General features: G+C 63.6%; 1 protein-coding gene across 1 annotated transcript in view; it reads right to left on the bottom strand.

Annotated features, from left to right (window-relative positions):
* The window catches only part of MGAT5B (alpha-1,6-mannosylglycoprotein 6-beta-N-acetylglucosaminyltransferase B), a gene marked incomplete at both ends in the record, with an annotated part of 49,346 nt that extends 31,966 nt beyond the window's left edge, over positions 1-17,380 (bottom strand). Inside the window, 3 exons of the mRNA XM_084237281.1 lie at positions 8,562-8,709; positions 13,644-13,756; positions 17,313-17,380. Coding sequence (XP_084093407.1) covers positions 8,562-8,709; positions 13,644-13,756; positions 17,313-17,380 — 329 coding nt within the window. The remainder of the gene's footprint in view (positions 1-8,561; positions 8,710-13,643; positions 13,757-17,312) is intronic.
* Between the last annotated feature and the right edge of the window lie 2,399 nt (positions 17,381-19,779).

Raw genomic sequence — 19,779 nt, 5'->3', positions numbered from 1 at the left:
TCACCTGGAAGTTCTGCTCCGGAGCGGGGTGACAGCACATCCCAGCTGTGTGAGCGACTCGGTCCCTCGGTCTGCAGTCCCGGCAAACAAATGCAATTTTTAACGTTTTCTGGAGATGGCCCTGAGGTCGTGACGCAGCCAGGGAGGCTGGACCGCGACGGTTGGAAGGAGGTGAGAAGCACGTTCCTCGAAGGGTGATGATGGTGACGATGCCAGGGAGGCGAGCTCAGAAAGGACTCTGGCCACCCGCGTGCACGAAGGGAAAAGAAGCCGACTCCGAGGGGGAAGGATCTTTTAATGGAGCCGGCGCGGAGAGAAGAAAGGATATTCCTAAGACGCTGCCCACTAAAACCCCCAAATCACCAGCCCCTCATGAGCAACTGCCCAGCCCGAGAGGGTCAGCCCAAAGCAGGGCCCCGGAGGCCCAGCAGCCTGCCCCAAGGCGAAGGCACCCGGCAGGGCGCAGCAAGGAAGGGTCGGCAGGTCTCAGCGAGCTGGGGCGGAAGGAGGCGCCACAGCAAGGTGGTAACAGCCAACACCCTCGGCAGGTGGCAAAGGCTGAACAATTCCCTGGCAACCCCCATTCCAACTCTGGGGGCCAGTGAGCGCGTCCACCCTGGAATTCTGTCTGCCGGGCAGGGGCACCGTGCTCTTGGCCTCGGCAGCCCGAGTCTCCCCCGCGGGTGTGAGGGCGGAGAGCCTCACCGCGCCCCTCCTGCGCCCGCGGGCCGTATTTTCTGTTCTCTCCCTTTGTATCTTTGGGGCCAGCATCTTAAAAGCAAAAGGTTGGGACCCACAGGAGTCCGGTGTGAAAACACAGAGCTCGGGCTGGAGAAAGATGCGCCCAAGGTCAGGGGACAGGACAGGGACCCACACGCTGGTCCCCGGGGCCGGCCCTCGCTCCTTCCCACGGCATTTGCAAAAGAGACGGAGACCTGGGTCTGTGTGATTCCCAGGCACCCACTAAGCACCAGCCATGCCACCAAGCAACCCGATCTTACTCAGAAAGTAAAAGAGGCCAGGCCTCTGGTCACCCTCCCACTCCAGTCCTCATTGCCCCCGAGGGGAGTCAAGTATCTGTGCCACTCAAAATCCTCCCCCACGCATCTAGCATCTCTCACCTTAAAAACCCGCAGACTGGGCACTGACCTGGGCCTCTCAGAACCAGCCATCCCCCCAGGCCTGTCGGCACTGCCCCCGGCCCCCCGAGGAGGCAGCCCACACCACAGGCCACTGCCGGGCGCGGGACACTGCAGCCTCCACCGCCAGGGCTGAGCCGGGAACGCTCTCTCACCGGGGATCAGGGTCACTTTGCCTCAAGAGACGGGCTCCAGTCACCACTTCCCTCGAGGCCCCCAAGAACACCCTCACTGAGGCTAGGTTCCTCCTCCCAGCTCCCCCACAAGTCAACCACCAATTCCAGTCCATGCTCCCCTGGGGCTGAGAATGAGCTCCCCAGGACGCCTGGGAAGAAGGTTTAATTTCGCGTGCCTCCCATGATTTATGAGGGCTGCGTTCAATTAACAGGGTATCGATTTCCGCACAGCTGGCCAGCGAGCTAGCTGGGAGTCGCTATTTTGTTATGAAACTGATCGCTTTCCTTTTAAAACAGGGGCTCCCACAGGCAGGTGCCCACAGACACAGGCACCCAGAGGCACAAACATGTAGCCAGACGCCAGCACTGAGGATGACATGAGTGCGTTCGTGTCTGTCTGCCTCTGCCTCCCTCTTACACACACCGGACATAAGACACCCTGCCCCACCGTCCAGCCTTGCCTGCAGTTCCTCTGTTCTGCTCCAGGTTCAACCCTCTCCGCCCCTCCGAGAGCCCTGATCCTGGGGGGCTCCAAACAGACAACCAAGGGTCTTCCCTACTAGAAGGCAGTGAGGTCTCCTCTCTCCTGCACCAGGAAATTTAGACATATAGATGGATGGATGGATGGATGGATGGATGGATGGATGGACAGATGGATGATGATGGATAGATGGACAGATGGATGATGGGTGGATGGATGGGTGGACAGATGGACGGACAGATGGATGATGGATGGATGGATGGACTGACGGATGGATGGGTAGCTGGATGGACAGATAGATAGCTAGATGATGGATAGACAGATGGGTGGATGGGTAGATGAATGGACAGATAAGTAGATGAATAGATGATGGATGGATGGGTGGATGGATGGACGGACAGATGGATGGATGGATGATATATGGTAGATGGGTGGCTGGATAATGGATGACGGGTGGCTGGAAGGAAGGAAGGAAGGGCGGACGGGTGGGTGTGGTTGGACAGTCAGTATGCCCACTAAGGAACGGAGCTGAGTCAGGCTACTCACCTGGAGAAGGGAGCGGTGCCCCATGAGCGGGCCAAAGTTGGGGGGCCAAACTCTGGCTGGGGGAACAATGAAGAAGCAAGACTCTAGCACCAACCCCTGCCCCAGGCCCAGCCTTCTCCTGGAGGGCTTTTTAAAATCCGGCTTATGATACAAATCAAAACTACCATGAGATACCATCTCACACCAGTGAGAATGGCACATATTAAAAAAACTAGCAACAACAAATGTTGGCGAGGGTGTGGAGAAAAAGGAACTCTCCTGCACTGCTGGTGGGAGTGCAACCTGGACCCACCACTATGGAGAGCTGTGGGGAGATTTCTGGACCTACTAAACATAGAGCTTCCATAGGATCCAGCAATTCCACTCCTAGGGATTTACCCAAAGGACACAGAAACATCCATTCCAAAGGGCACCTGCACCCCTATGTTTATAGCAGCACCGTTTACAATAACTAAGCTTTGGAAACAGCCCAAATGCCCAAAAATAGATGACTGGATCAAGAAGATGTGGTCCATAGACACCATGGAATATTACTCAGCATTCAAAAAAGGTAAACTCATGCCATTTGCAGCAACATGGATGGCGCTGGAAGGGATCATGCTCAGCGAAATAAGCCAAAAAGAAAAAGAAAAATACCGGATGGTCTCACTCATAGCAGGAATCTAGAAAACTTAAATAAGGGACCAGGAAAATGAATAACTATAAGAAAGTGAAAATCAACAAAAAACTATGAACCAGAGACACTTTTTGGGGGGTGGGGGGGCGGGAGGGGAAGGATTGGGGTCAGAATGGGGCGTTTGCAATTGTATGGGGGAATATAAAAATAAAATTTAATATTAAAAAAAATTAAAAAAATAAAATAAAATCCGGCTTATGAACGTTTTTAAAGGCACACCAAGAGGGCCTTGCACGGGCCCGGGCCGGGGTCCTGAGTCCTGTGTGCCCGTGATGAGGCCATTGCCACCCGGGAAGTTTCCTAAAATACAGATTTTGGTGGTTACATTTTAATCCATCACGAGCCTTCACATGCCACCCGCTCCCTAGCGCCCTGGCTCAGCGGCAGGCTGGAACTGTGTCTGCTTGGCTGCGCTCTCGGCGATAAAAACCTTGTAATTCAAACACACTTGCCAATTTGATAAGTTAAACTGTTTCTTGAAAGTGGGATTTTATGATCAGCGAGCTTGGACTTTCTCTCACATCCTTTGTCCTGTTCAGTGTTCTCTTGCCTCAAATTCCTCTTTGCGTGATATCAACATTCCCACACAAGCTCTCTCCTCTCCCGTGGATTCTAGGTGCACCTGCCCTTCCTTTTCTCTCCCTGCTGTCAGCCTCAGAGGCCTTGCCAGCAGCCTGGACCATGTACTGTCTTTGCTGGGGGGTCTCCGTTCTGTTGGTGCTGGCAGCTTTCCACCCAAAGGGCGGCAGCCCCAGCCTGGCCCTGTGGCATCTTTAATTCTGTGATGGTGGCAGTAACACCTCACCGACGCCCCACGTGGAGCTCCTGGGTGTTTTCCTGCCACCACCCGGCTCAGGAACCTTCTCTGTGGGCCTGTGGGTGACAGCCTGCTGGGCTGGGCCCGCTCGAGGCCCCTGAGGCAGCACTGGCCCCAGGCCTGCCGGCCACTCACCCGCTGCGTGGCCTGGACCAAGACCCAGGCCCCTCTGGGCCTCCTTCCTGATCCAGGGCCGGCTCCTTGCACAGACGTGAGCCTGCTCCCCTCACCTGCTCCCACTGCCCCACCAAGATCCAGGGCGGAGACATCCCTCCCCACCCCGCCGGCTCCCCGAGTCCCTGCCACTCCCCGCCCCCATCAGTCTGGCCCCTCTCCAGCCCTGGACCGAGACAGGCTCCCAGAGGCTGCTCCAGGGGCCTCCCGCCATCCAGAGTGGCCCAGAGCGGCCCAGCGCGCGGAGGCAAAGGCGGCCTCTCCTGAAACGGAGCCCTGAGCCGAGGTCGCGGGTGAAGAGTCCGGCCCCACACTCTCGCAGGCCCGAGAGCTGCCCCCTCAGCAGAGGAGGCCAAGGCTGAGAAGCGTCTTCGAGCTTCTAAGTGTGGCTTGAAAAAGGTTTGAGAAAACCCGCCCTCTTCACCCCCCGCGGGCGGGGCACCCGCTCTGCCGCCTCGGCCGGCCGCGTTGCTTGCAGAGGGTTTCACGGGCTGCGCCGTCCAGCTCTCTGGGTACACAAGCGTTTTCTCCCGTTTCCACTCGCCAGGCAGAGGGACCCATCTCGTCGAATCATCTCGTCGCGGGAAATTTTAGCGGTCGCTCAAACTCTCTGACGCCGTAACAGAGGCCACGGTGGCTAAGATGCGCCTAAAACTGTTTCGAAGTGAAGGTTCTTTTCCTGAGTCAGAGCCCCAGGAGGCACAGCCAGGCCACGGCCTCACACCCAGACACTGCAGGCGGCCCCGCGGCCCCCACTGGAAGGGAGGCCCGGCCTTCTCAGAGCCCCGGGCAGCGCGGCCACCTGGCGGAGCTCTGCCCGGCACCTGGGCCTGGCACAGACGTGGACTCGCGGAGACCAGGGCCCCCTGGGCCTGTCACCTCCCTCCCTCCCCTTCCTTCAGCAAGCGCTCCCTGAGGGCAGGAGCAGGCAAACAACGGCCCTTCTCGGGGGCCCAGGAACAGCGCAGGCCAGCCCAGGGGCAGGCGGGAGCGAGCCCCGGATGAAGACTCCCGGGTGAGGCGGTGAGGAGACAAGAAGGGCGGGAGACGGGGCGCCACAGGGGACATCTGAGTAAACGCTGGAAGGGACCATGGGGGCCTCACCGGGCCAGACGGGGGAACGAACACTCCAAGCAGGGGCACAGCCAGTGCGAAGGCCCCGTGGCCAGCGGGAGACGGGGGGGCCCCAAGGCGGCGAGGAGGCCGGGGTTGAAGCCTCAAGAGCGAGTGGGAAGACAAGCGAGGAGAAGCAGGAGATGACAGGCGTGGGGGGCCGCGGTCCCGGCCTCAGTGAGACTGGCCTTGTGGGGAGCAGAGGCGGCACCTGCCTAACTGGCATTAAATCCACCCCTCTGGTGCCGACTTAAGAAAGATGGGGGTGCTGGTGGGGATGGCGAGGCCAGGCGGGGCTCTGGGCGAGTCCTGGAGACGGAGCAGCCTGCTGATGGCCTGGGCGCAGGTGAGAGAGCAGGAAGGGGCAAGGCGGCCTCCCAGGTTGGGGGTCCGGCGACAGGGGCCGGCACGGGGAACGAGGGTCTTCCGGGACACGTGTTCCGGCCGGGCGGGGGGTGCTCTTAGGGCTGAGGCCTTGGCAGGAGACGGAAATTGGGGGGGTCAGGACTCTACAGATGTTAGAGCCTTCAGGTTTGGGGAGCACACCCACGGCTCCCCGCTGCTCACGGGGCCTCCTGCCACAGAGCACCCCACTGCACCTCCATCCCCGTCACCCTCCCGGCCTCAGCACCCCTCAGCATCCTGCAGGTGGTTTCCTGGAGCACCTACTCTCTCTGCTCCCCCTCCTCTGTGGTGACACCGTGTCCCCAGGTCCTCCCCCCTTGGCCGGTCCCCTGCTGTCTGCACCCACACCACACAGTCAAAGGAGAGCAGCCGCCCTCCCGAGCAGCGCACACAGGACGGTCCTCCCGCCCTCGGGGGCCTCTCTAAGGGACAGAAGAGGACACTGAGTCTCAGAGTCGCTGCACAACAAATCGCCCAGCCGGCAGCACGCAGGGCGCGCCCTGGGCCAGCGCCCACCCATGACTGCCCCGGGCCAAGGGGGCGCGTTGACGTCTGGCCCGGCCTGTCTGTGATGTGGCCCGGCTGTGCGCGGGCGGGATGCCGCTTCCCTCTCCCCACCTTTCAGGGACAGAGCTCGGCTTCTGTCTCCAGTGTCCTCTCCACCCACACCCAAAACTGCAGCCAGATGCTGCACACAGTAGGCTTGCAATGAGCATGGCCGGCTTGAATGCAAACAGCCTCCTCAGCCCTCCTGGCTTCTGCGGGGATGGAAGACGCAGAGATCATCGCTGTTCGCCTCTAGGACACGTAATGTGATGCCGTTTGCGACAAATCTGCAAATAACCCCTAATGATGTTTTCCTAGGCAAAAAAAAGCAAATTTTCATTCCCTAGAGACATACCAGTCATGGGTAGAAGCAACAGCCCAGAAGCTTCCAAAAGGGCAGGAGGAGGACAGTGTGTGCGTGGGGGGTTCTTTTTAAGTCACAGATAATTTCAGGGTGAGGGATTCAAGGGCAGGTAACCGCAGGTTTGCAGGAAGGACAAGAGTAGGTGCGTCTGCAGGATTCTCATCAGTCCAGCTCCAGGCTGGCCCCCCCAAAGGGGGGGTGTTCGGGGGTGTTTGTGCACCGGGAGATGCCAGTGCGCAGCCTCCCCAGCCCTGGACACACCCTCCGCTGCTCTCCCTGAAACCAGGAGCAACAGTGTCCCTGAAATTGATGGCGCTGCCCGTGGGGCTTGATGGGCTCTGCTGCTCGTGATGGATTGTGGCTATTTCCCGGGATCGAGCAGGGAGGGGCGGGCTCCCCCCGGAGGCAATGAAGGGCAGGCAGGGGAGGAAGGGACAGGCCAGACTGGAAAACGGAGACACTGAACAGGCTGGCAGCGGCACCTGGGGCCAGGGCCACGAATCCCTCCGCCCTGCTGCCCACAGCTGGTGCCCTGCCCTCACCCCAGGGAACAGATCTGCACACAGAGGCTTGATCTGCGGCCCAGACAGGCCACAGCGCTGCTGGGGACAGCCAGGAAAGTGGAAAGGATGACAGAGTGTGAGGAGCCAGATCAAAAGGGACTCCCAGGAGTCCCAACACCGTGGCCTGCACCCCGTCTCTGCCACTGACCCCTCTGGGTCCCCACTGGCCAGCTCAAGACTCCATTCTTCACGTGCAGACAGGCCTACCTCTTACCAAAGCCAGGCCCTGCCGCCCCTGGTTGAAGCCCTCCGGCGCCTTCAGTTCTTAGGACGTCATACCACGCTACTCACCCCGCCGGCAAAGCCCCACGCGCCTCCCTGTCCCCGCCACACCCCGCCGTGTGGCCTGCACTTCGTCACATCAGTTCTTACCCTCCGCATAGCAAGCTTCTTCCTGCCCCAGGGCCTTTGCACTTGCTGTGCTCACGACCTCACATTCTCCACTCACTCCCAGTGCCTCAGCGGGCTGGTTCCTTCCCTTCATTCCGCATCGCGCTCAAGATCAGCAACTCAGAGGCCCTGCCCAGACCCCCCGTTAGAAAGCCCGTGTCCTCGCCCCCCAGAGCACGCATGCCATCTTCTAGCCACGTCTTCCTCGTTACCCCCCCGTCTCCCCACCACAATGCGGCGGGATTCAACGCTGTGTCGCCATCGCCTGGAGCAGCACCAGGTCCCGACACTCCCGCCGGACACTGGCTCCCTGGAGGGGGTGACAGCGTCTAATGGGGGGGCCTGGCACACAACCCCGGGCTCCTCACACCCACTGGCGTGTTCACTCCAGGCTTCCAAAACGTCATTTCAGCACCTGCATTTTCCAAACCAAAAACTCAGAGCAAAGGGCCTGACAAGGGCTTTTTCCTGATGTGGGGGCCGACTGCTCCGACAAGGCTTGCGGACGGCCAGTGGCCATGTCTGTGTGGCCGTCTACGCACGTCCGACCAGGGCCGTGTGGAAAAGGGGGTGCAGCATATGTACAGTGGGGGGCACTCATGTAAGGTTGTAGAAGCCACACGCTGCATTCCCAGCACACGTGTGTGCAAGATGTGAGCACACGGGTATTCCGAATGCACTGGGAGAACTCACTCCAAAGTTGGGGGCTGGGGGTGGGGGGTCCCCCTATGTGAGATTTTATTACAAAGCACAAAGGAAAACGAGCCGCCATGTGACACAGTGTCAACAGCCGCTGGGTCTGGGCGCGGAGGTCACCCTGGGCGCCTTCGCTGCGGTGTCCGGATTTTTGAAGTTAGTTCCAGATGAACACACGAGGGTGAGCAAGGACGCCCCGCTGAGCTCCGCGGGCGGCGTTGGCGGCTGCAGCCCCTCAGTGCACCACTCCCGCCTCCCCCTTCTGCCCCGCTTACCTGTCCACGGCTGAGTGCATCTCACCTGCCCCCCTCACCTGTCGCCCTCACCTGCCCCCTCACCTGCCCCCCTCACCTGCCCCCTCACCTGCCCCCCTCACCTGCCCCCTCACCTGCCCCCTCACCTGCCCCCTCACCTGTCCAAGGCTAAGCGCCCCTCACCTGCGCCCCTCACCCACCCCCCTCCCCTGCCCCCTCACCTGTCCACGGCTAAGTGCCCCTCGCCAGCAGCCCGGTGCGGCTCGCTGATGTTCTCCAGCCTGGCCAGCGCGTCCATGCGCTTCACCATCAGCTCCAACAGGTCACTCATCTTGCGGAGGACACCGCGGGACTCTGGCCCACCCATCACTGCGGACAGAGCGGGGGCACAGTCAGAGGAGGCCCGAGCAGCTCAGGTCACCAGGAGACTGGCCCCCCACCCCCGCAGCCCTGCAGGGGAGAGGCTGCAGGGCCCACCCGGCCAGCTGTGTGCCGCTGGCGTCAGGCACCAGGCTTGTGAAGTATCAGGGAAGGGGGCCAGCAGGGGACAGGCGCCCCAACCCCACCCCCGACCCCCCACATCCATTCCATAGCGCCAGGCAGAAGTTCGGGGTCTGGGTCAGGGTCAGGGGTTCTAAAGTGTGGTCCCCTCCACCCGCTGGCTCTCCGGCCAGGCTGCCAACCGCAGGCTCCCTGGACCCCATCACCTGAGCACGGGCCCCGGCCCTGCACCCGTGTGTCCCCACGGGTTTGGGGTGCACGGAGGAGGCTGTGAGCCCGTGTTCCAGGGGTTCAAGGCCTGTGGTCTCTCCCAGCCTCAGGGCCCAGACCACACCCCACACCCCCGGTGCAGAAAACCATTGTCAGTTTGTCTGAATCTCAAATCGGCCTTTGGGCCCCAAAGATCCAGCCTGAGGCTGAGGAACAGGGGAGCCCTTGGGGAGAGCACACTCGAGAGACGCTGTCGCCCCAGACGCCATCAGGCAGCCAAGGCCCCCCGTGGCTTCCTTCCCGTCACTGGCGCGAGCTGGTCCGCGCTGGTCCCCCTTCCTTCCCGATCACCTCTCAGGAGGGTCTTAAACAGCCCTCAGCCGTCCCAGGCCACCCTGGTTCGGCCCCTGCAAAGGCCAGACCCAGACCGCTCGCCACAAATGGGCCCGTCAGCAGAAGCCCTTCCCCTCTGGGGGCTGCCTGAGGTGGGTTCCCCAGAAGCAGACCCTGGCAAGTCATGATCGGGGAGTTGAAGGAAATGCTGGGAAGGGAGTGGGGAAGTGTGAGGCAGGGGAGGGTGTGTCACCAAGCTGGGGAAGTCAGCAGGTGCAGGACCCCTGAGTTCTCCCCTGGGGGGCTGGGGGGCGGCGGCCAGGTCCCACCGTGGGTGGCAGGGCTGGCCCCGCGGCTACAGGTAAAGACACGCAGGTGCTGGAGGCCACGGGGCAATGTGAGGGCTGGGCGCCTTGGTGCCGACAGGGCCAACAGCACCTGCTTCACAGCCCAAAGACCGGGGCCCCGCGGGCTCAGAGAGGCTGGGGGGAGACAAGGACCCTGGCAGAGGGGGCGTCACTGTCACTCTCGGCTCCGGTGTCCCTAGCCCAAGGCCCCCCGGCAGCCCAACGTCACCGCCAGGAGGGCACATGGGAGGACATGGGAACAGAGGCAGAGGTGGGGCAGGGGTGGGGCGCGGGCGGGGAGGCCCGTGTCCTATGCTCCGACCTCCGGACGGAGCTGTGGCCGGGAGCCCAGAGTCTCTGCGGTGACACCTCTGCCTGCTCCCCGCGCCCTGAGGCCCTGCTTTCCTGCACAGGCGTAGCCGCCTGGGAGGGTCCAGGGGCCCGAGGGCCTCCCTCCGTGCCCTCCGGGCAGCACGTGCAGCAGGGACAGGCTGCAGGTGGCTACGGAGCCAGGGCCCCAGCCGAGGAGAGATGGCGAACGGGGAGGACCCGGGGCGGAGGGCTGAGGGGAGCGGGCAGGGTTGAGAACGATCCCAGCCCACGCGGGGCGCGCTGGGAGGAAAGAACACGGGAAGGAAGAACTGAGACGGCAGCGGTCTGCTCGCCGCCCTCTCGGAACCCTCGGGAGCACCTGGGGAAGAGCAGCCGGGCAGCATTAAACGAAGCGAGGCCCCATCCCCTGTCGCCGCCCCCCGCCGCCCCCCGCCGCACTCGCTCTCATCCTGTCCGTCACAGGACACGACAGCTCCCTCTCGGCTTCACAGCGCGGGGCAGGGGTGGCTCCGTCCAATCTCTCGCCCCCCGAGCCCGCCCCCCCCCCCTCCTCACCGTCTGTCACCGGGAAGCAAAGGCAGCCTCCCACAGCCTCCCCGCGGGAAAGAGGAGGGGTGTCCCCTCACTTCGGCTGGGAGGACAGGAGCGCAGCGGCCCAGCTGACCGGGTCTGCCCCCCGCCCCAGCGGGCTTGCCCTGGTGGGCTGAGAGCGGGAAGGTCACGCTCCTTTGCTGGTCTGAGCCTCGGCCCGCACCCCCACCCGTGCAGGGGCCGGAGGGGGACGGGCTGCCTTTCTACCGGCTCGCTGGAGGGGCCGCAGGGGAGACACTGAGTAAGAAAAGCCAAAAAAGCAGGTCAGAGCAAGAGGTGACTGGGGCAACATGAGCCCCGACATCTTGCAGATATTTGGGGGTTCTGGATTGCCCTTCTGAAGCAGCATAAAGCCAGTGCTTTGAAAATGTCAACAGAAAGCGTTCACCAAGGCATGGAGGGCTGTGGATGTGTGGGTGACCGAGGAGACACCCCCACGGGCCTGCGAGTTCCGTTCATCATACTGGACCAAGTCAGCAAGAAGCCCCGGCTCCGGGGGTCAGAGGCTGGGGGCAGGGGGTGCCACCTTCCACAGATGGGCTGGAGTCCGGAGCCCCAGGGAGCTCAGGCAGAGGCCAAGCTTCCTGGGCAGGGGTCCCCAAGGGAAGCAGGCCTGGGGGGGAGATGCCCGGAGCCCACCCCGCCCTGCGGTGCCCCGAGTCACCCCTCCACTTGGCTCTGGCGTCAGCCAAATTGAAACGCATTTAGTACAAAGCCACATCTCGGGGCTCACATGTGCTCCCACCATATTTCCAAATAAATAAGGAAAGCTGGGCACCAGGGGGCACGAGGGCCACCTCACGGTCACCGCGCAGCTTTGTCCCCCGCCGAGGCCCCTCCCTGGTGCTCTCCCTGTTTCTCTGTCTCTCCAGCCCCTGCCCAGGCCCCGCTCCGCACCCCCTTCCCCGCCCCCACCCCAGCACCCTCCCTGGCACTGGAGCCCGAGCTGTCTCTCGACACAGCTGGAGCAGTGGGCACGCTGTCCCGCCACTCACGGCCTCCGGGAGCCAGGCGAGGCCGGAGTCTGGGCCTGGGACGCAGAGAGGCAGGGCAGGCCTGCGCCCCGGCCCACCATCCGTCAGCCTTAGCCCCGAGGCCGGGGTCAGAGACGCCACAGAGCGAGGACGTTATTTCTCTGGCATTCCCCAGGTTCAAATCCTGGCAGGGAGGTCAGGCAGGGCCAGGCCAACTAGGCCTGCCAGGCAGACAGGGGCCTGAGCCAGGAGCTGCAGCTGGCACAGCAGCCACCTTCCAGGGCGCAAGTCCCTCCTTGGGCTGGCCCGGCAGGAGAAGGCCGGGAGGAGGGGCGGGTGGGGAGGAGGAGCTGCCTGGCCAGAGCTTGCAAAAAAGTCTTCCATGCAGGCCCGATGGCAGTCAGAGGGAACTGGGTCAGCCCTCCCCCACCCCCTGCCGTTATTCCCCGCCAGCCTCCTCCTGTGACTCGCCAGCCGTGGTATAGAGGGTGAGACACCCGTCACGCCTCATCCTGCGTAGAGAACTCTGCCTCAGATGTAACCTGCCCGGGGGGGCCGAGGCTGAGTGAGGCTCTCCCTAGGGAGAAAACCCTTCTGCTCCCAGCCCTTAAGAGGCCACAGCCCCCCCCACCTGGGAGCCTGCTTCAGGCGGGCCTGCCGGGCCAGGAGACGCTCTTCCCACTCGCGCTCAGACCGTCTTGTTGACCACGGCAAGAACTTTCGTTTCTAAACGGCGGGGCCTGGGGGGCTTCCTTCTCTGGGTTCTGAGCTGGGACTTCCGGGGCCCTGAGGAACGAGGCCTCCCCAGCGACCAGCCCCTCCCCGCCCAGGGCCTGCAGCGCCAGTCCCCTCCCATTGCCCGGGCATCTCCTAGCCAGGGGCACTGGCACCTCTTGGGCTTTCTGGGGGGCCGCTCCAGGCACGGTATGGAGGTGCCCTTTGAATGGGGTGTCTTAAGACTTTTCCAAGCATATCAGGGGCATTAGAGAAACTGGGCAGACGGTGAGAACCAGGGCGTGAACCAAAGACTCTTCTTGTCCAGATTTTCCCCCCACCCTCCCCTCCCGCCCTCCCCCGCCTCTCCCCCCAGCCTCAGCCCCCGGTCCTCGGCACTCAGCTTCCAGTCTCGGACCCGAGAAACTTGAAAGGATGCTGGCTGGCAGGAAGGCCTGGCAGGTCCAGTGCCACGAACACCTGACAGACACACGCTCGGCACATGTCCTCGGCGCGCCGCTCACAACAGCCCGGACATGGCCGGATGGCACCAGGCAGGAGGACAAAGTCGCAGCGGTGCGGCCGCATGGGGGAGGCTGCTGGACACGGAGGATGCCCCTCGCAGACGTCCTGAGCAGGACGAGAGGCAGCAGGACGCCTTCGGGAGGAGGGCTCCAAGCTCACCCCCGCGCCCCGTGCCCGGGGCTCGCCAGTCAGCCTCTGGAGACGGTCACTCCAGTCCCTCTCGGCAGGTGAGTTAGAGACTTGGCCAGTGGCACCAAGCGGTGGATGGTGAACAGGACACACCCCTTGCATTGGGGGCCCAAGCACATGCTCTGAACCCCTGAGAACGGCCTCCAAAGTCTTATCACAAGGAGCAGTGAAAGTCAGGACCGTCCTGAGAGCTCAGAGACAAGAGCCATGAGCCCACGGCGCGGCCCGCCCACTGCCTGCTGCCCACTGCTGCTCACCGCTGTGGCCACCGTCTGGCCAGAGGCACAAAGTAAGTGGGTCTCAGAGAGACAGGTGTCATATTCAGAGGCCTCTTCCCACAAAGGAAGCAACGCTGGCAGCCTCTTCAGATGCCTGGGGGACCCTAGCTCCAAGGTCCCTCCCTGGCCGGAGAGTCCAGGCCTGATGACCACAGCCAGGACCGAAACCAGAGCAGCTAGCAACAGTCTGCAGCCAAGCCAAGGTGCTCTCAGGGCCAGGACGCCCGGGCCAGGGCCCCGGAAAGCCTCCCTGTCCTCCACCCGCAACCACTGGCATCGGTTTCGGACACCCTCCCCCACCAGAATACCTTCTGTGCGGATGGTGAAGGGGGAGTCCCCGGGGCGCCGGGCCGAGAACTGGCCTCCCAGAGACGTCATCAGGAAGCAGAGAGAGAAGAAGCCGATGCCCAGCACAAACAGCCTGCGGAGAGCAAGAGGGGGTCAGCCTGGGCTCCTAGGCGGAGGGCTCCGCGTGGCTGTGAGAAGCATCGTCAGGGGGTGCCTCAGCCTAGGGCTTCTCCACCCCAGAGGACACAGAGAGCTCCAGGGCAAGGGTCTGGGCGCAAAACCATGAGGGACAGGAAGCAGGTGCAGGGGTAGCATCGAGCAAGCTCCAGCCCTTGCACAGAGCCGGGCTGTTCAGCATAGACCCCACGGGCGGGTGGTCCCCAGAGAGCAGCATGGCATCCCCGCGGGAGTGCCGGACATGCAAGTTCTCAGGCCCCAACCTGGGCTTTTTGAACCAGACACTCTTGAAGGGATGCGGGGGAGCAACGTGTTTTACAAGCTCTCCTAGTGACCAGAGACGAGTGATCAGACACTGAAGTGTAAGAGCTGCTGGTAGAGATGGAAACAGCAGGCCCGGTGCCAGCCTAGGGCAAGTCATTGGTCCAGACAAAACGCACTTGGATCCCATCCATCACCTGGGCCCCATTCAGCACATGTGTGCACACGCGTGGGCAGCAATCAGCCATGCGCTCGACTGGACGCCTCTTTATCATGTTCAAGGGGGGTGGCATGTGCCCCTGTTACTGCCAGATGGAAAGATCTAGAAGGGCAGGTGCACAGAGGGTAGTGAGTCTGCTCCAGGGACTGGTCCGGGTGAGCCCACACCAGAGCCTGAGGAGTCACAAGCCATGTCAAGAGCACCTGTCCCTTCAACACATGCTGTGGGTGAGCCAGACAGCAATGGGTGATGCGCCAGGCAGCCCCTCCGAGGAAGCAAGGAAGAGGGCACAGAACCCGCCCAGCGTAGCCCCAATGTCTGCTGCTTCCACACTGGAGCCTGTGCCCCAAACAGGAGCGCTGCGCTTATCAGCACAACCTCAGGGCAGCCAGAGGCGGTGTCTGGTCTGGGACCTTCACTATATCAGAGACTTGATGATGAGGGCTGAAGGTGAGCCCTCCCCCCGCCTGGCTGAAGAAGCCAAAGCCCGCCTCTCCTGGGGCCAGGCTCACCACGGGGAGCCCCACAATTCATGCCTAAGACCTCCAGCCCTCCCAGCAGCACCCCCTTCCTCCAACCCCACATTCGTTTGTATCTGTATGCAAGACTTGCTTTGCGCATCCTAATCTTTGTTATTCAAACTGGCAGGGCTGTATTTAATTGAAATTTGGTCCATTAAAGAAAACACATAATTGCAGAAGAAAATAAAAGCACAACAAAATGCCCAGCCCATATTTAAAGGAAGCTGCTAGAGATCAAGTCAGAGAGTGGGGAGAACCCAAAAGCAGAGAGCACCTTCCCCAAGATGACAGGGAGCAGGTGCGATGGCAGGAAGGATGCTGCTCCCCCACACTCTGGGGGGCCCCTCCCTGAACTCTACTAAGGCTGGGGGTGCAGCTCAGGCCCTGGGACCAAGATGGAGTCAGGCTGGTTCAAGACAGCAGCCAAAACAGTGGGGGAGGGGAGATCACACTCCCAGGAAGATGCTGAGGAATCAGCTCTTTGTCCCTCCAGTCTGAGCACAGGGTGGCACCCCCTAACTCCTCTCCCCTCCCCCAGCTGTGGGATCTGGGCTGCAGGGTCCAAAGACCTGCTCTGAGGAAGGCACCTAAGCCTTTAGCTCAAAACCTGAACCTCAATATACTGTTTCTCTCTGCAGAGCTCCTCTGGGCCCCTTTACGGTTGCAGCAAGTTAACATGGTCTCGTTCCGTCCTGCGTCCATTCACGCCACATTCCCCGAGCAACGACAGAACAAGGCCCCTGCCAGAGGCTCGGGGGGAACTAGAGGGAATGGGACCTCCAGTCGCCCCTGAGGATCAAGTAGGGGTGAGGATAAGTAGGGGGGCTGGGGTTGGAGGCCCTTCCCCCTGCCCATCTGAACACAATGGAAGCCTGCTCTTGGTGGCTGTGGGTCCCTGGGCAGCCTAGGGAGACCCCGAGATGAAGTGGCACCCGTGGTGGGGGAGGGGAACCTGAAAGAGCCCAGGGCAGGGCCCTGAGGGCCCCCAACCCCAGCACAGGGGAGCAGGCGCTGTCCATGGTGCTGGCATCTGCTGCCGCCTCCAACCTCACCAGGAAATGCCAGAGAAATCTGGGGTGAGCGGCTGGACTTCCTTGGCCTAGAAAGCAGGGCAGCATGGGATGGAAAACACTCTCTCAGGGTCTTCTGGGTTAATCCAGGGATTCGAAGATTTCCCTGGAAGAACAAGGCCCCTCACAGAACTGAGGGCTATCTACCAGAGGCCAGACACTAGACAGCAGGGAAGCAGACACAGAACCCCCCACTTCCCGCAGGAGCCTGACATGGTCATCCTGAAATCCGGGATTACCTGGCCTGCCCTGGAGACCCCCAATTTAAAGCCCTCCCTTTCCTCCTGATGGTGGTTCCCCCAACATGATCCCAGCCACCCCACGGCCATCTCCTCAGTCTGAGGCCTCCCCTCACCTCCTGCCCCTCTCGGGATTCCAGGACTTGTAAGGAGGCCTCGTAAGGAGCCTCGTAAGGAGCAGCCCAGGGAGGGCGCCGGCGTGGCCCTCGGGCTGGGGCGCTGACACTCAAACTCGGCCCCTCCGGGAGTGCAAGCTCTGGCGCCTGCCCCAGCCCAGGTCCTGTCTGGGCGGCTGCAGCCTGTGCCCAGACCCCACCTGTGGCTGTGCCCGGAGTGTGGGTTCTCCCGAGCACCCATTACTCCCTCATGCGCGCTGCCACCCACACCCTAGGCAGGGAGGCACTTCGACCCACATGGACACCCACTGCTCAGCGCCCCCTCCCCAATCCAGGTTGCCAGCAGGGCCCCCACGGGCTCTTGACAGGAGGGAGCTGCCACCACTGAGCTCCGGGCCCCGGGGACTAGCAGTGCCCGATGGTTCCCGCAGAGTCTGGTCTTGGCCTCTGAAGGCCGCGGCGAGGGCGGCTGGGCTGAGCCGGGGGTGGCTGAGGCTGCCTTCTTCCACCCACGCCGCACCGCCCTGTCCCACCCTCTCCACGCCGCTGGAGGTCTTGCAGCTCCAGCAGAGGAGATGCTCTGGCCAATCTCAGGGACCCTGCCTTAGAGACGGGCTGGCACCCTGCCTCGAGGAGGGGTGCACGCCCACGGTGGGGGCGGGGAGGTGGCACAGGCGCAGGGGGTGGGCGGGCCAGCCCAGGGTTCCACCGGCAGCTAGGTGGGGTGCCGCTCGAAAGCAGCTAACTCTGGCGCCAGGGTGAGCGGTCCCCTGGGGAGAAGGGCCCCTGGGGGAGGGGGGCCTGCCTGGGGCGACCTCCGCGCCCAGGGCCACGACCTGGATGGTTTCTGCGCCCCGTTCCCGCCTCCCGCGATGCCCGATGCGCCTCCACCCCAGACCGGCCCGCCCCAGCACTACCTACCCCTCCCCACTTCAGCCCGAGCCCCAGCTCCACCCCTTCCCAGCGCGCTGGGCACCAGCGTGGACCCCAACAGCCCCCCTGCGCCCCACAGGCGCCCTGGACGCGACCCCGCCCGCCCTAGGCTGCCCCGGGGAGCCCGGCCGCGCCGCCGGGGGGAACTTTACCGAAAGGGTCTCAAGGTGACCAGGCATCGTCTGACCATTATCTTCCCATCCGGGTGGACTGTGACCATTGTTCAAACTTGTCGCGCGCGGAGCGGGCGAGGCCGGGCGGCGGCCCCGGGCCCTGCTGTCGCCGCGTCCGGGCCGCGAACCCGCAGCGGCCGGAGCCGGGCCCGGCGGGGGAGCGGGGGACGCGGAGGGGGGGGCGGGGCGGGTCTCGGCGGCGTCGCGGCTCCGGCCTCGGCCCGCGGGGTCGGCGCGGCCTCGGGGGCACCGGGCGGCGCGGCTGCCGGAGCGCGGCGAGGGCGCCCGGCCGGGCCGTCTCTGCGTCTCCGCCTCCCGCTTCACATTTTGGGGGCCAGGAGGCGGCGCGCCCCCAGACCGCCGGCCGCGCGTCCGCCGCTCGGGCTCGCTCGCTGCGCGGGAGGCGCCGGGCGCGCAGAGGGGCTCCCGCCGGGCGCCTCACGCCCGGGCCCGCGCCCCGCGGCTGCCGGCGGCCCCGGCCCGCGCCCCGGCCCCGCGCGCCCCGGCGCCCCGCGCCCCCGCGCGCCGCGCCGCGCCCATGCCCCGCTCGGCCGGGCCCCCCGCCCGCGGCTCCGCTGCCCGCGCCCGCGTCCGGCCGGCGGCCCGAGCCGCGCTACGCCCGGGGGCGCCGCATTGTGTCCTCGCGGGCGCGGCCGGCGGGGCGGCCCGGGAGCGGCCAGCGCGGTCCTCGGCGCGCCGGCGCCACCCCGTGGCCGCGGCCTGGCAGTGCGCCCCGGGCCCGGGCGGGGGAGCGGACGGGGGGGGGGTTCGGGGGGGCGGCCCCCACCCCGCGGGCCCGGCCCCTCCAGCCCCGGCGCCGCCCGGCCCTGGGAAGCTCCAGGGACCCAGTACCCGGGAGGGGGCGCCGGGCGGAGACCCCTCTCCGGCCCTGCGCCCGCCCCCAGGGCTTCCCCGGGGCGCGTTGACCCGGCCGTGCTGGGGGGCGCGCGGGGGCCCAGGCCCGCATCCCCCGGTGCTGGCTGACCGGGTCCGAGCGGCCCGGAGAGGGGCTGGGTGGGCTGCTGGGTTCCGCCGTCCGGTTCCTCATTCACTGCTGGGCGATGCCCCACAGCCAGGACTGACCCCGGCCTCAGTTTCCCCACCGGAGAATGAGAGTCAGAAGCTCCCCGAGACTCCGCCCAACCCCACGAAGCATTTACCTGCCTGCGCGCGCGCACGTGTGCACACACACACGCACACACACGCACACACACACGCACACACGCACACACGCACACCCCAGTGATCCTCTCTGCCTGGAGCTGTGTGCATTGCGGTGACGGGCCGGCACCCAGGGGGCACAGGGGGCAGCGCAGCTCCAGAGCCAGGTCTAGGTTTGAGGAAGCCCCGGGCAGAGGCCAGACTGGCCGGTGCAGGCATTTAGGCCTAGGCTGGGAGGAGCCCAAGGCTTCCTGCTGTGACAGGGTGACCTGCACCCCCAAGGGTCTCTCCACAGGGCAGTGATTCTGCCGCCTGGCTTAGGAGCAGAGAAAGCCTTTATCCTGGTCCCCCGGCCCCTGGGCGCCAGCCCCGGCCCCTGCTGCCCATCGAGCCCCCACCACCCCCCCAACCATTTCTCACCAGCAGTAACGCGTGCTCCTGCTTCCCTGCTCCTTCATCAAAATTCACCCGCCCACTCTCCCTGTGGCCTCGCCTCTCACCCTGCTAGTGTGAACGCCAGCGCTGGAGCGTGTCGGCGCGTGGGTGTGCGACTCCAGCCGGCCAGCACATGTGCACCCAACAGGGCAGGCGGATGGTGCTTGGTGTGCGGATGACACGCTCGCCCACCACACTCAAGCCGGGTGTCAGGTGAAAGCCTCAACACTCAGGAAACACTGAGTGTGTCTCCCCTAAACTCGGGGTGGAATTTATACCCAGTGGGCACTTTTAGGCCAGAGGGAAGGAGAAATGTGGGGTGTTGTGCAACCTCCCAGGCCAGGTGGGCGGGCTGGCTGGCAGTTCGCACAGATGAGCATTTTGGAGGCTTCAAAATCTCTATCATGCCTTTATTTTATTTTTTTAAAGGTTTATTTATTTATTATTTATACAAGCACTGGGTACAGTCAGAAGCGCGGGAGGGTGAGAGAATTCACCAGAGCCAGAGCGGGGAGCAGAGCAGGCAGAAGGACCGAAGGACACTGCTGAGGGGAGCAGCGGGCGGCAGGAGAGGTCTGCGCGCCATGTGGGACCCTCCTCCGGTGGCCGGGGAGCAGCCGGGGATCGAACCGGCGCTGCAGAGGCTGCGGGCAGCTTCGCAACCCAGCGCTCAACCGCTGCACCACCAGGGAGGCCCTATCATGCCTTTATTATATTTTTATAAAGATTTATTTATGTATGCATACAAGAACTGGGGTACAGGTGGTGAGAGGACTCACCAGAGACAGAGTGAGGAACAGAACAGGGGGACTGACCAAAACACACTGCTGAGGGGAGCAGCGGGGAGGCA

Source organism: Talpa europaea (genome assembly GCF_964194135.1).
Source record: "Talpa europaea genome assembly, chromosome: 7".
NCBI lineage: Eukaryota > Metazoa > Chordata > Mammalia > Eulipotyphla > Talpidae > Talpa > Talpa europaea.
Note: the sequence above shows the minus strand (reverse complement) of the source record. Positions and strands in the feature narration are given on the sequence as shown.